This window comes from Erithacus rubecula (assembly GCF_903797595.1).
Source record: "Erithacus rubecula genome assembly, chromosome: 2".
Classification (NCBI taxonomy): domain Eukaryota; kingdom Metazoa; phylum Chordata; class Aves; order Passeriformes; family Muscicapidae; genus Erithacus; species Erithacus rubecula.
The window spans coordinates 101,955,135-101,973,053 of record NC_136685.1 but is presented as its reverse complement, the minus strand read 5'-3'; the positions used below and the strand labels follow the sequence as shown (position 1 = coordinate 101,973,053).

Below are 17,919 nucleotides of genomic sequence, written 5' to 3'. Positions count from 1 at the left end.
ATTTTAGGGATTTCAGCTCTGAATGCTGTCCCAGCATTCTCTGCATCTTTCATTTGCATATACTCCATGACGTCACTCCTCCTCCTCTGTCACGGGCGCCATTTTAGGGAGGCAGCGAGGGTATTAACCCGACGAGAGGGGAAAGGGGTACCTGAGTAAGACAATTGGGGCCGAAAACAGAGTGAGGCCAAGAACTTAACGTTAGCAATTAACATTACAGACAACCGGAAACATTTATAAAAACATACAACTTTAACAGCTGTAGAACATTCTCTGGGGGATGTCCCCGGGAATTCTTTTATCCGTGTGAAACCACTTGCCCCGCCCAGGATCCCACTGCGGGCTGAAGCCACGGGCAGCATCCCCCTCCCTCCCGCGGGAGCGGGAATGGGGTCGGGATCGGCATCAGGGACAGGAGGGGGAGCCGAGAACGGGATCGGGATCAGCCGCAGTCCGGCAGGGACAGAAGCAAGGAGCAGGGACGGGGCAGGAGCGAGGACGGGACCAGAGGCAGCTGTCCCGTGCAGACAGGAGCAGGGCGCTGGATCGGGAGCAGAGACAGGAGCAGGAACAGGGGTAGGGTAAAGCTTTCTCTGAAGGATTTATTCATCACACTAGAGGTTTTTGTTCTTATTGCATGTGTGAGGTTTGTCTTAAAGGGGTGCCTTAACTCTCTGTTACTTTTGTAGACATAGTTTATGTGTTTCTACAATATTTTGCCAGGTGGATGTAAGCAAGCTATCTGCAAAGGCTAGAAAATAGAAAAAATTGCCCTTGTCAGGCTTTTAGGCCATCACAGGGTGGTAGATTCACAGACTTGATGTAACCTGAGCCTCTCTACCCAGCACTGCATTTTTCCATGTAGAAGTGTTTGGTACATTTGGTATGATTTCTGTGCTAAGTATGGTGCCATTAGGTGGGGGAAGGTCATGGCATGGGTGAAAAAGGACTTAAACCATACTTTCTGGAGATTTTAATTTGTTATAAATTTCTGCTCCAGCAGTATTGTGCCTTGACCTGTGTAGGATCTGTTATCAGTTACTCCTCTTCAAGTAGTTAGTTTTGGGAAACAACTAGAGGAAATCAAGCTGTGCAAGGTCAGGCAGTTTTATCTTTATCTGTTTGATTGGGGGACAATAACCAGACTTTTGGGGTTTGTATCCATTACTTCATTGATTTATTACAGAAGCACTAGCAAGCTTAACCCAATTGGTTAAATCCTAGCTGATAACTGTAGAGTAATGTAGTTATTTAAGCCTTATTCTAACACAGAATTTTTCTCCTTTCATGTTCAAAAACCCCTTTGTCCAGCTGGGTTGACAAGTCCCTGAAGTCATCTGGCTTGTCTGGACAGAGATGAAACTTGATAACTGCAGAGGAAAGAAGTTTATGTGAGCCAGCTCTGCCAACCTAAAGGCAGGATTTCCAAGTAAAGTTAGAAGATGATGAAAATAACTCTCATTTCATTTCCTAATAGTGAAAAATCCTCCATTTCTTTATAGTATTTGTATAAAAGTAAATTCAATATCCCCAGAATACAAAAGCTGTGATATGCTGATAAACCTGACACTGACAGGCAAATAAAGAAGAGGATAGCTGTAAAATGCACATTATAATGTAGAGCATTGAGAAACACCTGCAGCTTTCCAAATACCAGTAAGAGCAATTGTACACCTACGTGTCCATAGCTGTGCGTATCATAGAGACCCCAGCAATGCTGGGTGCTCAAGCAAGTTACGTTATGCTTAGTATCCTAAGCACTTGGACTTTTCCCAGCATATGACACAGATCCAGAAGAAAATTTAGGCTCTCAGGAAGAACCTCTAATACAACCTCGTGTTCCCAGCAGAGAAGAAATAAATCTGCTTGCTCTGGGCTTTTATCAGTGAAGTTTTGAATAACCTCCAGAGAGAGAGGAGCCTCTCTGGGCCCCTGTTCTAGGGTTTCACCATCCTTATTGAGGAATAAAGAAGTCAGACCTAATAGGAACTTCCCATGTTGCAGCTCCTGCTCAGTGCCTCTCTATGTGCCTTTATTATGAGTTAACCCTGGCTGTCAGTAAGGACCACACAGCTGCTCATTCATCACCCCTGCCCCCATGGGATAGGGAGCAGTGGAAAAATATAAAACCCATGGGATGAGACAAGAGCAGTTCATTAATTGAAAGAAGAACAATAATAGTGGTAATGAAAAGGGAGATAAGAAAATGAAAGGGGGGAATAAAACCCGAGAAGTACAAGTGATGCACCATGCTCTGAGCGATGCCCAGCACATTCCCAAGTAGTGGTGTGTGGCTCCTGGCAAATCAGCCCCAGTTTTTATACCAGGCGTGACATTTCACGGTAAGTAGTATCCCTTTGGTCCATTCAGGTCAGCTATTCCAGCTGTGCTCCTGCAAGGCCCCAAAAACCTCTCTCAATGAAGCTTTTCACAGGTCTAATGGTTGTTCATGCACTCTTGATTTAGACACACAAGGAGAAATACTGACAAGATCTTCTCAAGAGGTCAAAACAACAAAACAGACTTTGCTGGTAGATTTGTAAAATTAGAGAACTTTGACAAATTGTTAGAAGCAGCATTCAGTCAACGCAAAACACTTGTCAAAGCATTGATTTATCCCACTCAACTTCACAAACTCTAAGCCCATTTGTTTTTAAGTTACTCTAAAAGAGGGAATTAGAAGGAGAAGGGCAGAAACGATACAGAAAAGGACACAAACAGCTACCAACTCCTGGGCTCTAACAATGTTCAGCTAATAGGAACTCCAAGAGGAGGTAGGGTCAAGACATGCTCACCATGTACTTGGCCTTAAATACCCCTTGGCCTTCCTGGGCCCTTCCCCCAGGTGGGACTTCTGGTCATTTGGCCACTCAGGAGTTAGGTTAGGGGCTCCAGGGATGGGATGTGGGGCATTTTCTCCAGTGTGATAATGGGTAGCTCTGCCAGACTGGGATACTGGCTCTAGGGGTGCACTGTCTGCCCTTGCCCCTCACACATGCACCCCAAAATGTCTTGAGACATCAACCTTTCCTGTCTCTCACAGCTCCCTTCTGGCTCCTTGTGCTGCTACTCACTGGCAGAGTAGGGGAACACTGGAAAGTCCTTGACTTAGAGTGGGGACTACTAAGCAACAGCCTAAACGTTCATGTGTTATCAACACTGTTCTCATCCTAAATACAACACACAGCACTGTGACGGATACTATAGGAGTAAAATGAACTCCAGCCCAGCTGAAACCAGGACAAGCTCTGAGGAAAGTCAGGCTCCATCGTCTTGGCACTCTTGTGTTAAGTGGCTCAGACCAGTAGATAGTTTCCCTTCTATTGTGTTCCTAAAGGCTGAACAAATCCAGTTCTCTGGCACTTTCTTTTAATGTTACATTAAAAGTGGGCACTGCTGAACTCCTGATGTTGTATCAGAGTTGGTCTTGTGCAGGAGAAAATGCAAGAATTGGTAAGGTAGCAGTAATAAAAGTAACAATTGCTGTGAGATTGATGATAATTCATGCAGCCAAAGTTACTTCAGTGTTTTGGGTGAACTAATAGGAATGAGGCAGCTACTCTACGCAGATGAATCACAGAATTTTAGCATAAAATTAAAATATTAAATGTTTTAACTTCTTTGTGGAGGAGAGTGGTTACTGATTTTCTAGTGAAAACACAGGAAATAGGGAGTCTATTCCAAAAACACCTCAAGTTGCAACAGTTATGTCACATTTCCTTCTTAGTATTTATTTGATTTGTTTCATTGCTGCATTGAAAATACATTAGGGATATTTAAGAACTTAAATGAGTAGAAGATTGGAATGAATGTTGGTGTCCATTAGTTTGAAATTGATCCATGTGAAAAAATAGATTCAAAAAACGATCACAATTTAGGTTCTTTTAGGGGCTGTGTAATGAAAGATTTTCATGTAATGAAAGTTTTAAAGTATTCAAATGGGGACTTTAATCATATCTCTACAAGGAGATGAATATCTCTCCAAGGGTTGAAGGAGTTCTTATACATGAGAACATAATTACTGACTGTAATTTTAAAGTTTCTTCAGAAGAACAGTGAAGACCATTTCAGTGACTGAAATATTTCTTGCCCCATGTTATATGGGACATTATTGGATTCATTGTAGTTAAAAGACTGCAGTAAAAAGAATATTTTTCTATGGCTGAAATTAAAATTTTGCCTTAACTAAATGCCTGTGAACAAAATAAAACACTGAAACTTCTCAAGTCAGGGCTTAGGAACACCCGGGCTGATGTATTCCTCCAATATTAGTTAATTAACTGGCCAAAACTCTTTATAATCTCTTGCCCTGTTCTTTGCTTTGTTTTAGTAACAAACAGATGCAGATACAGAGTGTACTTTCTATGGTATGGCTCATGGCCCTCTGGCATATCTGGGCAACTACTGAGTTGAGCAATCTAGCAAAGGAGCAAGTGTCACCTGGCAATTAGTGCAGTAAAACAGTTGTGAGATTTCTCATACCAAATATACCTTGGGAAAAGAACCATTTCCCCCTCCTCTTTCTTTTGTGGGTTAAAATGTGCTTTGCTGCTCTCTGCTATGATCTCCATGCTTGAGGAGGGCATGTATGAGATGAGAGGGCTATTTCCTGCTGCCTTAAAGGAAAGTTCATGATGGAATGACAGTTTCATCATACTGTCTGCACAGGAGATTATTAACATGATTGTTCTTGTGTGCATCATAATTTTGATCAGCCTCAGGACTGAGCTGCAGGAATCCCAGAGTCACACCTGACTGTCTGTTCCAATAGAGTGAACACTTGTAATCTGGTGCCTCCTTTAGATAACAAATGAGTGAAAGCCTCCAGGACCCAGAGGGTTTGATGCTGCAGGCATTTATCCCACCTGTACGGCTGGCTGGCTGGCTGTACATGCACCACTTCTAAATGTGGCCTGCCTTTTCTACACTCTGTAATATTCTTTTTGTTTTATGCAGAAATGGGCACAGTTTCCCCTCACCTTTTTTCTATTTTCCTGGTGTTGCTTGTGTTGCAAAATAGTGCATGGCGGAGCTGTTCCAGGGAAAGCTTAAATTCCCAAACCAAACAGGTCAGGTTCGAGCCCATTTTAGGCTGGAAAGGAAGACTAGGTATAAAATCAATTCATTCTGGGGATGCAGGTCATCAACAACTGTCAGTCCATTCATCATTTTTAAAAATTATAGTAAGAAGAAACATGTTGTAATCCTAAACAAGCAAACAGTTCTCAAAAGTAATAAAAACTAAAATGCTTTTTCTTTCTGTAAAGGGTCGTGATCCAGAACACAATAGTGTTATGGAGGAAACTGATTTTTTTTTTAATTTAGAAATACACTCAAAATCAGAAGAGGCAGTAAGAAATTAGACAAGGATATGTGTTAAGTCATATCATTGGACTCTACCCCTTCCATTTCACTGAAATTAATGATTTAGATGGGCAGGTTCTCCTTGTCAAAGGAGATGCTCTTGTCTGTGGTTTTGCAGCCACAAAAAGCACATGGTGTCCGTGCTTTGCAATTATTTAAAACAATAAAAGCAGGTTTAAAAAATGAGTAATTTACCCTTTTTGCCACACAATAGCTCACATTGTCACTAGAAACAGTCATTGTATTTTGGCTTTTGCCTCTATATCTATGCCCTGGCACTCTGAAAGGTGAACAAAATAAAGTGGGTCTCACAGTGTGTCTGTGCAAATCTGTGCATCATGGCTGGGGTGAGTGTGAGCTTTCTCCTGTCTATCTTCTCTGTGACCTGTGTGGGTGCCCAGTTTGCTGAAGGACAGGAGTGTCATGAGATCCTAAAATGCCAGAACTGATTATTTCTGTGGTTATTCAAGTATGTTGACTTTGTAGCCACAGCCCTGGCTCTGAGGGTCTCTTCACATTGGCAGGCAGCACAGCCTTCCCTACTACGGCACACAGCAAGGATATGGGAGGGACAGCTGAGGCTTCCTGGTCATTCCTTCTTGGTAATACCCACACCAGGACATATTCTATATCCAGACAATATCTCAAGGGTTTTTCACAGAAAAACAAAAATCTGTCAAAATCAACACTGAATTTGCAATGAGCTTGTCAACAGCAGAAAACCAGTGGCACCCAGTATCCAAGGGTCCTGATGAGAAACAGGATCAAGGAAGAACATGTGCCCATTGGGAGCAAGATCAAGTGACATGGTAAAAATACAAAAATGCTGCTTGCCACTGTAAGGAGAAAATTTACACAGCCTAAGCTCTGCTGGAGTAGAAGCTGCCCAAAATTGTGGAGGATGATGAAAAAGAGGTTTTTTTCCAAATATCTTGATGGCACTAGGTAGTGCCATTACAGGATGGGGATGGTCACCTTACAGAGACAGGGACAAGGCAGAGGTGTTTAATGCATTCTTTGTCTTTAACATGGCCCAAGGAGGTCTCAGTGCCCTGAGCTTGGAGGATCTTGACTGTGAGAACGATCAGCTCCCAGCTGACCCTGAAATTGTGCAATCTGCTGCTCCAGCTGGATCCCTACAAATCTATGGGGCCTAATGGGATTCATCCAAGAATCCTCAAAGAGCTAGCTGGTGTCATTCCATAACCTCTCTCAATGATTTTTGAGCGGTCTTGGGAATCCAGAGAGGTCCTAGATGATTGGAAGCTGGTGAGCATTGTCCTAATTTTCAAGAAGGAAAAGGAGGGCCCCAGAAACTACAGGTCTGTCAGTCTCACTTCAGTGCCTGGTGGAGATATGGAGAAGATGATTCTGGGAGGTACTGAAGAACAGCTGAACAGCTGGGGCAACCCTGGATGTACAGACTGGGGAATGAGAGGCTGGAGAGCAGTGCCATGGAAAGGGACCTGGGGATCCTGATCAGTGGCAAGTTGAACATGAGTCAGCAGTGCCCTGACAGCCAGGAGGGCCACCTGTGGGGGCCCTGGGGGGCATCAGGCACAGCATTGCCAGCAGGGCAAGGGGGGGATTGTCCTGCTGTGCTCTGCACTGGGCAGAGCCCAGCCTCACCTGGAGTGCAGGGGCAGTTTTGGGCACTTTAATATAAAAAAGACGTAAAGCAATTAGGGAGTGTCCAAAGGAAGGCGATGAGGATGGTGAAGGGTCTGGAGAGGAAGCCATGTGAGGAGTGGCTGAGATCACTTGGTCTGTCCACCCTGGAGGAGACTGAGGGGAGACCTCACTGCAGTTACAACTTCTGTGAGGGACAGCAGAGGGGCAGGCACTGATCTCTTCTTTCTGGTGACCAGTGACCTGACCTGAGGGAACAGTCTGGAACTGTGTCACAGGAGATTTAGGTTGGAGATAAGGAAAAGGTTTTTCAGCCAGAGACTGGCTGGGTGCTGGAACAGGCTCCCCAGGGAAGTGGTCACAGCACCAAGCCTGACAGAGTCCAAGAAGCATTTGGACAAAGCTCTCAGGCACATGCTGTGAGTATTGAGGATGGTCCTGTGCAGAGCCAGGAGTTGTATTCAATGATACTTGTGGGTCCCTTCCAACGCAGAAGATTCTGTCATATACCAAAGAGAGTACTTTCCTAATCTCTGTATATCTTTTCCTGAAATATGATGGTTGTGACATTCCTTGATGGTTTCAGCATGGTCTTGCACATTCAGTCTTGAAACTGGATAATAACCTTACATAACCTTTTTGTTCATCTAACCAGATACAGGTGATTACTAGGACAGGTGTTTTGTTTGTTTATTTGTTTGTTTTAAACCTGTTCTTCAAAAGGTATTAAGGAGCAGTCTGGGTCTCTATTCCTCCAGTTCCAGTTGCCAGCAGCTCTGTTTCCTCTTTGTGGAAGGAGAGAGAGTATGGTTGTTCTGGTGTGGGTTGCTGCTGGGCCTTAAAGGGCAGGCTCTTGATGCTCTTACTGAGGGTCCTGGGATGAAGCTCCATATTCCACAGCTGTATGCACTGCTCTGGTCAAAGCTCTGGTTCTCCAGTGAGAAAGCTCCTTCTTTGTCTCCTACTGCCCTTCACATCCCTATTCTGTCATGTCTTGCTGTCCCCAGCAGTTTCTGATGCCCCAGGCCTGTGGTACACACAGTGGCAGCAGTAGCATGGCCCTGAGGGTGTTACAGGCAGTGCATTTACTCATTACTCTACATGTTCATGTTCTTCCTTTTTTTTCTTTAAAACTAGGAATTATCAAAAAATAAGCTTTGGTTTAAAAACTAATTCAAATCACCATTGCTCAAGTGCTACTAAGAAACATAGGGCAAAGTTATACAATGATTCTCATGTCCTTCCCTGCTTAGAAACTCTATTAGGAACCAAGAATTCACCATGGTGGTATGCATCAACATTTACTTTGTTATCAACAGTCTGCTATTAGGGGAATTCATGCCCTATCCTTCCCATTCCAAGAATCCAGACAGCAAACCATCACAAATGTGTTACAGGTCAGGGTCTGAAACCACAGTTTCCACTCACGCCCTGGAGGAGCAGCTGAGCATTGTGGGGTGACTGAGTTAGTTTGATTTTGCCTGAATAGGTGTAGTATATATTAACATCATGGCAGAACTTGACACTGAATGGCTCCATTTTTGTCCTTCTGTTGAAATGAAAATGAAATTCCTTTAATGTTTCAATGGAGTATTTCCATAAACATCTTTCTTTTTCAGGTGTCTCTGACTATAAAAATCAGGATTTGTTCATGTAGAGGTAGCATTAGATTAGCTGTTTCAGGGTAAGCAGCACTAGTAGGTAAGTGTGGTGGTGGTGTGTACAAGTTAGCTTGTACTGAGTAAAGTTGGTGCAATGAGCTGAGCTCAGTTTGTTATGCAAAACTCCTTACCTGATACCACTTTATGGGTGCCAGCCCTGAATCAGATACCATTTCTCTAAACATCATGATCACAGGGTTGTTATCTTGTATTCTATTCTGTTAATTTCTGTTTCTTTTCAGGGAAGGATCATGTTTGCAGATTTATTGGCTGTGGAAGAAATGAAAAGTTTAATTACGTGGTCATGCAGCTTCAGGTGAGTTCTGTTCTTCACCTCTCCTGTCTGTTCAATAGAGATGGCATCACTTGGAAGGATTTACACTGACAGAATAAGACCAAGCGCTGATGTAAAAACTTGATTGTACACAGAGACAGGTTGGAATGGAATACAGTGAGAAGTGCTGGTGTTGCTCTGATATCCCTTGGGATGGCTCCAGCTGTCAGTATGTGCTAAAATATTTCACAGCTCTGCTTTTCTGTTTAATATGGCTTTCTGTCTGTTTTCTGGGGAAAGCACTCGATTCAGAATGCTCACAGGAGCAGCCCACAGTATTGTGCATCAGTGGCAGCTCTTTGAAACACCTCCTGCTGAGCTGTGATGCAGCATTCAAAATGTATCTTGTATCAGAGCTCAGAGTGAGAGCAGTGGTGCCACAGCAGCAGCAGTTTCTCTGTAAAGGGCCATAATCTCTGGCTCCCCTGTGTCTCCCAAGCTCAGCAGTAGCTCACCTTCTGCTGTGGAAGTGTTTACTCCTGATTGAACACTGCTGATATCAAGTCAATAAGGGAAAATACTTGGGTAGCTACCACATGGTGACTGCACTGCTAGACAGTAGGTGAAGTAAAATGAGTACCAGAAGATCTCAGTACTTCTTTAAAGTAAACCTCTGATTCTTTTGTATTTCTGCTTGGCATGACATTTGTATAAACCCAGTAAACTCCTGGTGCTTGGGTCTGCCTTTTATGTGCCGTTGGCATCACGACTGCTGTTATGGATAGATAAAATGCTTTAAACAACCCTGGCTACTGCTGTTGCTGCAGTGTGAGTATGAATATGATTCATGAAAGGTCAAGCTGGAGCTCATGGAAGAACAAGGCTTCTACCCTCCAAATCCTGATAAAAGGGACTTTTGTCTTGGAAATAAATTTCTCTTCATGGATTCTCTTACTTTCTAGTTTGTTCTTGACTATGTAACTGAACTCGTAGAGTAGGCAGAGCTCAAAATAATTTAATTATTTGCAGATGAAAACGTTGATACATAAGGCATTAGCAAGTTCTGCAGCATTACTCTTCAGGTGAAAATTCTTCTTTGTCCTCAAGACCTACTTGGACATGGTTTATCATGGGTCCCTCTGACTGTTGTGTACTGCAGTTCTCCCTTTCTCTTCAGTCACCAGGACTGAAACTTCCACTCTCAAGTTTTGCAACTCATTGCATCTGCACTGTTCCATAATCTGCCTGATGGTGTTTATTTGGAAAATAATGCTCATTTTGTGTCTTTTCCTGGTAGCAGTAGCAGCTGGGGAAACTTACAGCACATTTCAGTGTGCAGCCCTGAAAAAATTGAGCCTTGCTTTCCATGTTACCATTGGATAAAAGAGCTGGTGTTCAAGGAACAGCTTTGCAGTAGAAAGCAAGATCTGCTGTCAGTTCAGTAACTTGGATGTTTCATGACAGCAATGACAAAGTTATGCTGCCTCTACTGAAGTGTCAGAAATTCAAGAACATAAGCAATAGAGGGGTGGTTTAGTTTGATTTTGTTCATGTTAAGGAGCAAACCTGGGTGGACTGCTGTGGAATGGCTGTATCGAGTGTGATTCTTCATGGGTCCAGAGCCTGAAGTGAAACATGGCTCAAAACAATTTGAGAGACTTGTCATATGCTGCGTGCGCCAGCTGGCACCTTTAAGCCTGTAAATAACTTGAGAACTGGAAATGAGTGGATAAAGAGATGGCATTTGGAGAGCAATCTCTTTGTCTTCTCAACTGTTTGGAATCTTTTATGTATTTGCTGTTGGGAGTTTTGCTCGAATTCATGTGGACTTGTGTTATAAACATGTCTTCTATAGCTAGATGTCTTCTATGTATGCCTTCACAGAAGCAGAATCAAGAGATTCTAAAGTATAATAATAAACAGCATATCCCTATAGCTTTCATTCTTTGTGAATGTTCTCTGAAACAGCGAGTTATTCCTAACGTTTCTAATGAGTTGGTAAATGCATTTGTTCTGTGGGTTAGAGCAGCACTCTATCATGGAATACATTCACTTTAGTAGCTTCTCTTTACATAACTAAAGAAGTATAGACAAAACTGAGACAATAGACATCAAAGGAAACTAGGATTTTTCTTGCATTTACTCTGCCATTTTTTTCACTTTTTCTTTCCTAAATCATCATTACTTTCATGCATAGCTGGTAGCCCTTTGGTTTTTCCTCAGAAATTTAATTAACTGGAGGTAAATTAGCAATTTGTTTTGATAAATATTAAGTCAATGGGAAAATCCTCCTCTCCTGATTTTGGGTATGATTCTCTTGATAGACAACTTTCCTCATTATAGTCTTGCCACAACAATGCTGGCTTCAGTTTGAACCAGACAATGTGTGCTAGGAAGTTTCTGAGGAAACTGCAGCATCATGACCTCCTTGTCAAATTTGAACTGCTTTAATGTTTAGATGTGTCAGAGAACAAGCTTCTGTATGGTCTGGGTTTAACAGTAAGGAGATGCTGGTCTCTACAGTCTGAGGCAGTGCTAAATGCACAAATTTGTGCCTAATGCACAAATAGTGACCAGCTGACTTCCCAAGATAGCAGTCTGGTTATCAGCAAGTGCATCACTTAAAAACCAAAATGAAAAGATCTGGAAGGTCTTACAGAAGAAATAAAGCACATATGAGCTGGGCTCCTCTCTGAGTAGCATGTCTGCTTTTTTGAGGTTGCATATTAGAACTCACAGCTGTGAAAGGCTCTGCTTTCCTGTGATGGTTTAAGTGGTCTGTTGACTGTTTCAGGGCCGAAATCTTGCAGATCTCAGAAGGAGTCAGCCTCGAGGGACTTTTACACTGAGCACAACGCTGCGATTGGGCAAGCAGATTCTGGAATCAATAGAAGCCATTCACTCTGTGGGATTCCTGCATCGTGACATCAAGCCTGTACGTTGGTTTGGAAATTTTCCTTTTGGTTTTATGTCTATCTGTTCTGCTTGAGTCAATAAAGACAGTCTGAGTGCGGGCAGGTCTCAGCAGAGACATTCAGGCTTCCTTGCACACTCCGAATGTTTGACATGTTGGCTGTTTTCTATAGGTACAGAACAGTAATATAGTATTGTCCTTCCTTTAAGTGCGTAGCAAACCAGCTTTTATTGGCAGAGGCTGCTCCATGGTGGTTTGGTAGCTGTCAGTCATACTTTCACCAGTCAAGATCCCATGGTGAAGCAGTCTAGTTCTAGTTCTGAATGGTCTTTTGGAGTCCAGCCAATTATCACTGTAAAAGTTGTTCAGAAAGGGAGTCTTATTCTGTGACGCATCACTTGAATAAATGTTAATTCATGTATTTGACTTAGCTAAAAGATGCTCTTAATCCTGTATGAGTGATTGCCATAAGAGTTGGAGCACAGTTTCCAGTGTCAGAAACTCTGTCACATTGTTGGTCATCTGCATAGACAAAGCACATTATTTCCAAATCTGTGCTTTTTTTTTTTACAATTTTCTTTACAATTCCAATTGTAGAAGCAAGTCTTCTTCTACAGTTCTTCACTTGTTACTATGCCATACCTGAGACCAACTTCCTTCTAGCAAATTCATTTGCTCCTTTCAGAATCAGCTGCTTTTGGCTGACCAGATTCAGCTTAAAACCAGTCACTGATGTGATTGGCTACAAATCCTTTAGCAGTCACCCATTGTGGTAAAGGATAGAAGTTTTAAGATTAAGGTTAAAAAAAGGAGCTGCTCCATTGGCCGGTTACTGGTTTTTATTTACTAAGAACCAAGCCTGGTGGTTTCTGTGTTCCCGAGTGTTTAGATAGATCTAAGCAATACAATGCAGTAAATGGAGATCTGGAAATTAAGGCAGAATAATTCATGCTAGCAGCTGAGCCATGAACAGAAGTCTATTATGCAAGTCATGGAGTTCTCACTGCAGAACTAGTGATGTAAAATGTAGCTGTTTCTCAGAGCAGAAGAAATTTAACGAAGCTAATGTGAATTTTAGCAATGCTGAGGCTCCACAGTCTCTTATCTGCAAAGTGAACTTCTTACCAAGGCAGTGGTTCTGTAATCATGATGCTTAAGGTACATCTTGAAATTAATCTCTGACTTCTTTCTACCAGAGGCATGTGGAGCTACATGATGAAATTTTGCTAGCAAATGGCCACTCTTATCCAAGCTTCTGGCATCAATTTCACTTTTTGCTTTCCTTCTTTGTCCAGTCCAACTTTGCCATGGGCCGCTTACCTTCAACGTACAGGAAGTGCTACATGTTAGACTTCGGTCTGGCCCGTCAGTACACCAACACTACTGGGGAAGTCCGACCGGTAAGTACATTTCAAAGAGTGTTTTTCCGTTTCTGCAATTGATTAGGAATGGAAAGGCTTTGTGGTTCAGTTTATTGTGTTGTTGTTGTCCATGATCATTGTATTGGACTGCGTTTTCTGCAAGGTGATAAGCAGCAAGTGACTTCAGCTGAGTTGGGATCTAAGAAGGGATGATAGATTTTGTTATAAAAGATGTGTTGTTTTTTTTTTTCTTCTTCTTCTTTTATTTCCTTTAGGATAATCGTGTTTTCCACAGGCTTGTAATACTTACTGTGTGCAATATGCACTAACAAAGAGGATGAGCCCAGTGCTGGCCATGTAACTTCTGTAGCCCCAGGGGATTGGTCTGTTCTGTGGTCTGGGGAAACAGATTGGTGCATTCTTAAAGGTTTTTATGAAAAAGTGTGCTAGAAGCTAGAGGCTGACCTGATCCCTAAGGTTGAGCTCACTGTGAGCTGCAGCCTGTAATGCTGTTCTCACTTTTCCTGGCTTTAGTTTTATGTCTGCTGCCTCTGTCCAGATTTCCTAGCAGGCATATTTCAGTGTGCCTACCTGGGGGGGGAGGTAAGGACAGGGTGCATGACTTGTGCCATGTAATATGTGTTTTATCTTCATTTCTTTTACCAGCACGGTGTTATCTGGGGTCACTCATAAGGATGTGTAAAGCTCTTCAGATATTCTAGGATCTGTCAGAGAATTCCTAGATTTATTTCAAAGCACAGTGCAAGCAGAGACCACTTATACAACATCTCTGTTTATCATTCTGGGTTTGCAGCTTTGGATCTGCAGATCTGCACACCTTTTCCACCTGCACGATAATTGTTGTTCTGCAAAATGTTGATAATGTGGTAGCTAAATACTGAGACTGTGTAGTGCAGGGTACGGTTTGGGAGTGGGAAGAAAGCAAATGCAAGTGAGAGATTTTGTGTCTTTAGTAGACAAATATAGCTGGGAAATTTTTCTTTTTTTTTTTCTTCTTTCATAAGTCTTTTCAGTTTTCTTTTTCCCTCTAGCTGGGAGCAGCTCCAAAGGTTGGCCTGCGTCTTATATAGAAAGACATACATTACATACTACTGGACTTCCTTTTCAATGCTTTTTACTTTGGGAATAACCCTTCTCCATAATGCCCTTTACCAAATACAGCCCCACTCCTTTCCTCATTCTGCTGTCAGAATTCAAGTCCATTACAGATTGAAACTGGCATTTGATTTTTTGCAAAATTTATTCATTTCTTAATGAAATAATTATCTATATCTGCATTTAAAGTCCCATTATTTGAACACCATTCTTTCTTTACAATTAAAGAAATTTTGTTCCTTTCTCACCATAATTTAAAATTACTTCACTTCTAGTTTGCTCCCAGGCCCTGTTTTTAGAAACAGCTCTACATCCAGCCTTTTCCAGGGAAAAGATTCTTCAGCTGTGTCTTGCAAGCTGTGTTCTAGTTGGGTTGGTGTGGGTGATGGGGGCTTTGTCAGACTGCAGGTCTCTGAGAAGGTTTGTCTTCATTCTGGTCAGTCTGGTGGTTCATTGCTTGCCTGCTACAGATGGGTCTCAAAAAAGGATGAATGACATACGATCTTTTCCTAAAAAAGATACATGCCATCCCCTGAGGGGTGGGAGTGTGCTTTTTTGAAAGTGGTGAAAAGTCTCCATTCATTTGGGATATAAGAGGATTACACAGGGTAAAGTCTCATATATCTAATGTGCCTAGTCTCCCACACCACACTTCAAGGGGCCAGGCTTTTTAACAGAAATTATACAGCAAAAAAACCACATAAATAGTCACTGGGCTGTTTGGTCCTTTTATGTCTCTTTTGCCTGGTACCACTGAGTCCCACTTACCAGACGAAGGCATTTGTCTGGACAAGCACAGTGTGATTGCTGCCCAAGTAATGCGCTGAGGATTAGGAAGGAGATGGAGGTGAAGGGTGTTATGAAGGCAAGAAAAATGAAACATTGTGCTGTGGTTTTGTGTTTGGGTTTTTAATGAAAACTTTATCACTTGTTTCACTGAAGAGAGTATTTCAAGCCAATAAGGTAAATTATTTTTACTGCCTTCTCCTTCCATTCATTTTTTCATGAAAAATACATTTTTCAGATTTGTAATATAATCATCCTGAGCCTAGTATTTTTGTGGTTTGGTTCTGAAGTACAATATACGAGATAGGTGAGGGAAGAGGCTCACTCTCTTTTTTTGGAAGCATGTCTGGATTTTGCTTTCAGTCATATTCAGTTTCTAACAGAAGTTTTCTGCTCACATAGATTATCTGCAGTTTCCTACCGTTTCAGAAGCATTGTCATACTTCATTAATAATTTCATATAAGTACCAGCTGTTTTCATATCCTCTGAAATTCAGAGCCACAATTTTATTTATCATCTTTTCAGAAAAACTCTGAATGACTTTCTAATAATATGGATAATGAGCCAGGTCTTTAGGATTCTGTGGATTTGTTGGGTTTGTTTTTTTTTTTGTAAATTACCTCTTGCCTCTTACTGTCTAGAGATTGATTAAAACTTTGAAGCGGGGTAATTTCTACTCTGCATAATCTTCATTAGGCTTTATTTTTCTCCATCCTCAGCTCTTACCACTCTGGCTTCCCAGGCCTTCTTTCAAGGGCTATTCCAGCAGCTCTTACATGGGGAGCTGTTACTCTCCTGAGCCTCTGATGAGTGTTATGGATTTGATTTCTGTCTTTACAGAGGATGGCTACTTGACAGTTGAGCTTGATAGCTCAGCATTTGTTAAGTTATGGCCCACTTGATGTAACTAAATCCAGATCTATTTTGGATCTGAATTTATCCTGAAAATTTATCCTGAAAACAAAACTGATCTCCCTTATGTGGGATGTTAATATCAGCACAAATGATAGTCCTTGGTGAAAAGATATTGTGGCCCAGATTTGTTTTCATAGGAATGGTTTCACACCTCTACTACTTGCCCATTGCCACATTGCCCAGTCTGCTGGGCAGCAGTCTGTAGGAGCTTAGATTGCTCAATAAAGACAGAAAATTGTTGGGACCAGAAGGTGTGTAAGGAAGCATCAGCAACCTTTCTTCCCTCTGCTGGCAATCAGGCAAGCTCAGCTGTTGTCAAGTATCATTGTTTGATATTTCTTTGTGGGTTGTAGAAGTCAGGCTTTGATAGTTACTGCTTTGGACAGGCAGAGCAGATGTGCATTGGTCATGTAGCCATGTGGTGTCCGTGGTGTGCTGGGAGCTGCTTAGGGCCTGGCTGAAGGCTCTTACTTTGGCTACCAACAGCATTTCTGGCATTTGGATCACAGCCAACATCCTGGCTAGCAAGGGAGACTGGCTATTGTGAAAAACAGGAGAGGCTGCTAGCAGACAAAAAATAATTAATATTTTCAGTATGTTTTGTTTTCAAACACTTGCATGGACAAGTTCCTGAACAAGGAAGAGCCTCACAACTTGCCAGAACTGCTAGAGGAGATGCTGATTTCTTACTGCTCCTCCCTGCCTCTCATAGCTGCACTCCATCCTGTTTGAAAGGTGGTAAATTCTGGTTAAGCTCTGTCTTCAGCAAAGTATGTTTGACCTGAAATTTTTAATTTCTCAAGGGTGTACTGTCAGTGATAAATTCACAAAATATTCCTGGTTCATTAAGCTTAGTAATGTCTTTTGATGCTCAAGACTTAAATTTTCTGAAGACAGTGGAAAAATTACTTAGTCACAGTAAACAGGGCCTTCTTCAGGGTTCTGAGTCTCCCAACATCTCTTTGCTAGGGAATATATCTTAATGTTGTGCACGGCTATAAAGCTTAAATGAGAGAGATTTCAATATGCCTTCTCCCGTTCTGCTTGTGGCTTAAATACATGGTGTTTGTGGCACTCTGCTGTCAAGTGAGAATGCAGGAACTCCTCTAGGAGATAAAGCTTTTGAACTTGAGACTTCCAAGCTTTGGGTGAGTGATCTAATGCTGGAGAGAAGAATCACACACAGATTCACAGAATGGGTAAATTTGGAAGGGACCAGAGTGGGATGTCTGATCCAGCCTTCCTACTCAAACATGGCCATTCCAGAGTATGTGGCACAGGATTTGCATCCAGATGATTCTTGACTATTCCAAGTGAGGGAGATTCCACAACCTCTCTGGATAATCCGTCCCAGTGTTTGCACAGGAAAAAAGTTCTTCCTCATGTTCAGGTGGACTTCTGAGCCTTGGTTCCTGCCCGTGTCCTGTTGTGCCATTGTCCGGCACTGCCGAGCAGAGCCTGGCCTGTGCTCTGGCCCTCCCTGCAGACACTGACAGACATTGATGAGGTTCCCTCTCAGTATCTCTTCTCCAGGATGAGCAGGCCCAGCTCCCTCAGCCTCTCCTCAGAACTGAGGTGCTCCAGTCCCTTCATCATCTTTGTCACCCTCTACTGGACCCACTCCAGGAGCTCCTTGTCTCTCTTGTCCTGAGGATCCCAAAACTGGACACAGCACTCCAGACTGGCCTCACCAGGGCTGAGCAGAGGGGCAGGATCACCTCGCTGACCTGCTGGCAGTACTCTTCTTAGTGCATCCCAGGATGCCACTGGCCTTCTTGTCTACAAGGGCACTTCTGGTTCATGGACAGCTTGTTGTCCACCAGGTTCCCCAGGAAACTGTGTTTCTCTTCAGTGTTGCTCTTCCCTTATGACTGCAAATTTCCATTTGTTGTTTTTCT

General features: G+C 42.5%; 1 protein-coding gene across 2 annotated transcripts in view; it reads left to right on the top strand.

The window, feature by feature from the left end:
• Nucleotides 1-17,919, top strand: part of TTBK1 (tau tubulin kinase 1) — a 107,004-nt gene that overhangs the window by 29,204 nt on the left and 59,881 nt on the right. For both annotated transcript variants that reach the window (XM_079328319.1, XM_079328318.1), the window contains exons 4-6: nucleotides 8,897-8,970; nucleotides 11,723-11,863; nucleotides 13,138-13,242. In XM_079328319.1, coding sequence (XP_079184445.1) covers nucleotides 8,897-8,970; nucleotides 11,723-11,863; nucleotides 13,138-13,242 — 320 coding nt within the window. The remainder of the gene's footprint in view (nucleotides 1-8,896; nucleotides 8,971-11,722; nucleotides 11,864-13,137; nucleotides 13,243-17,919) is intronic.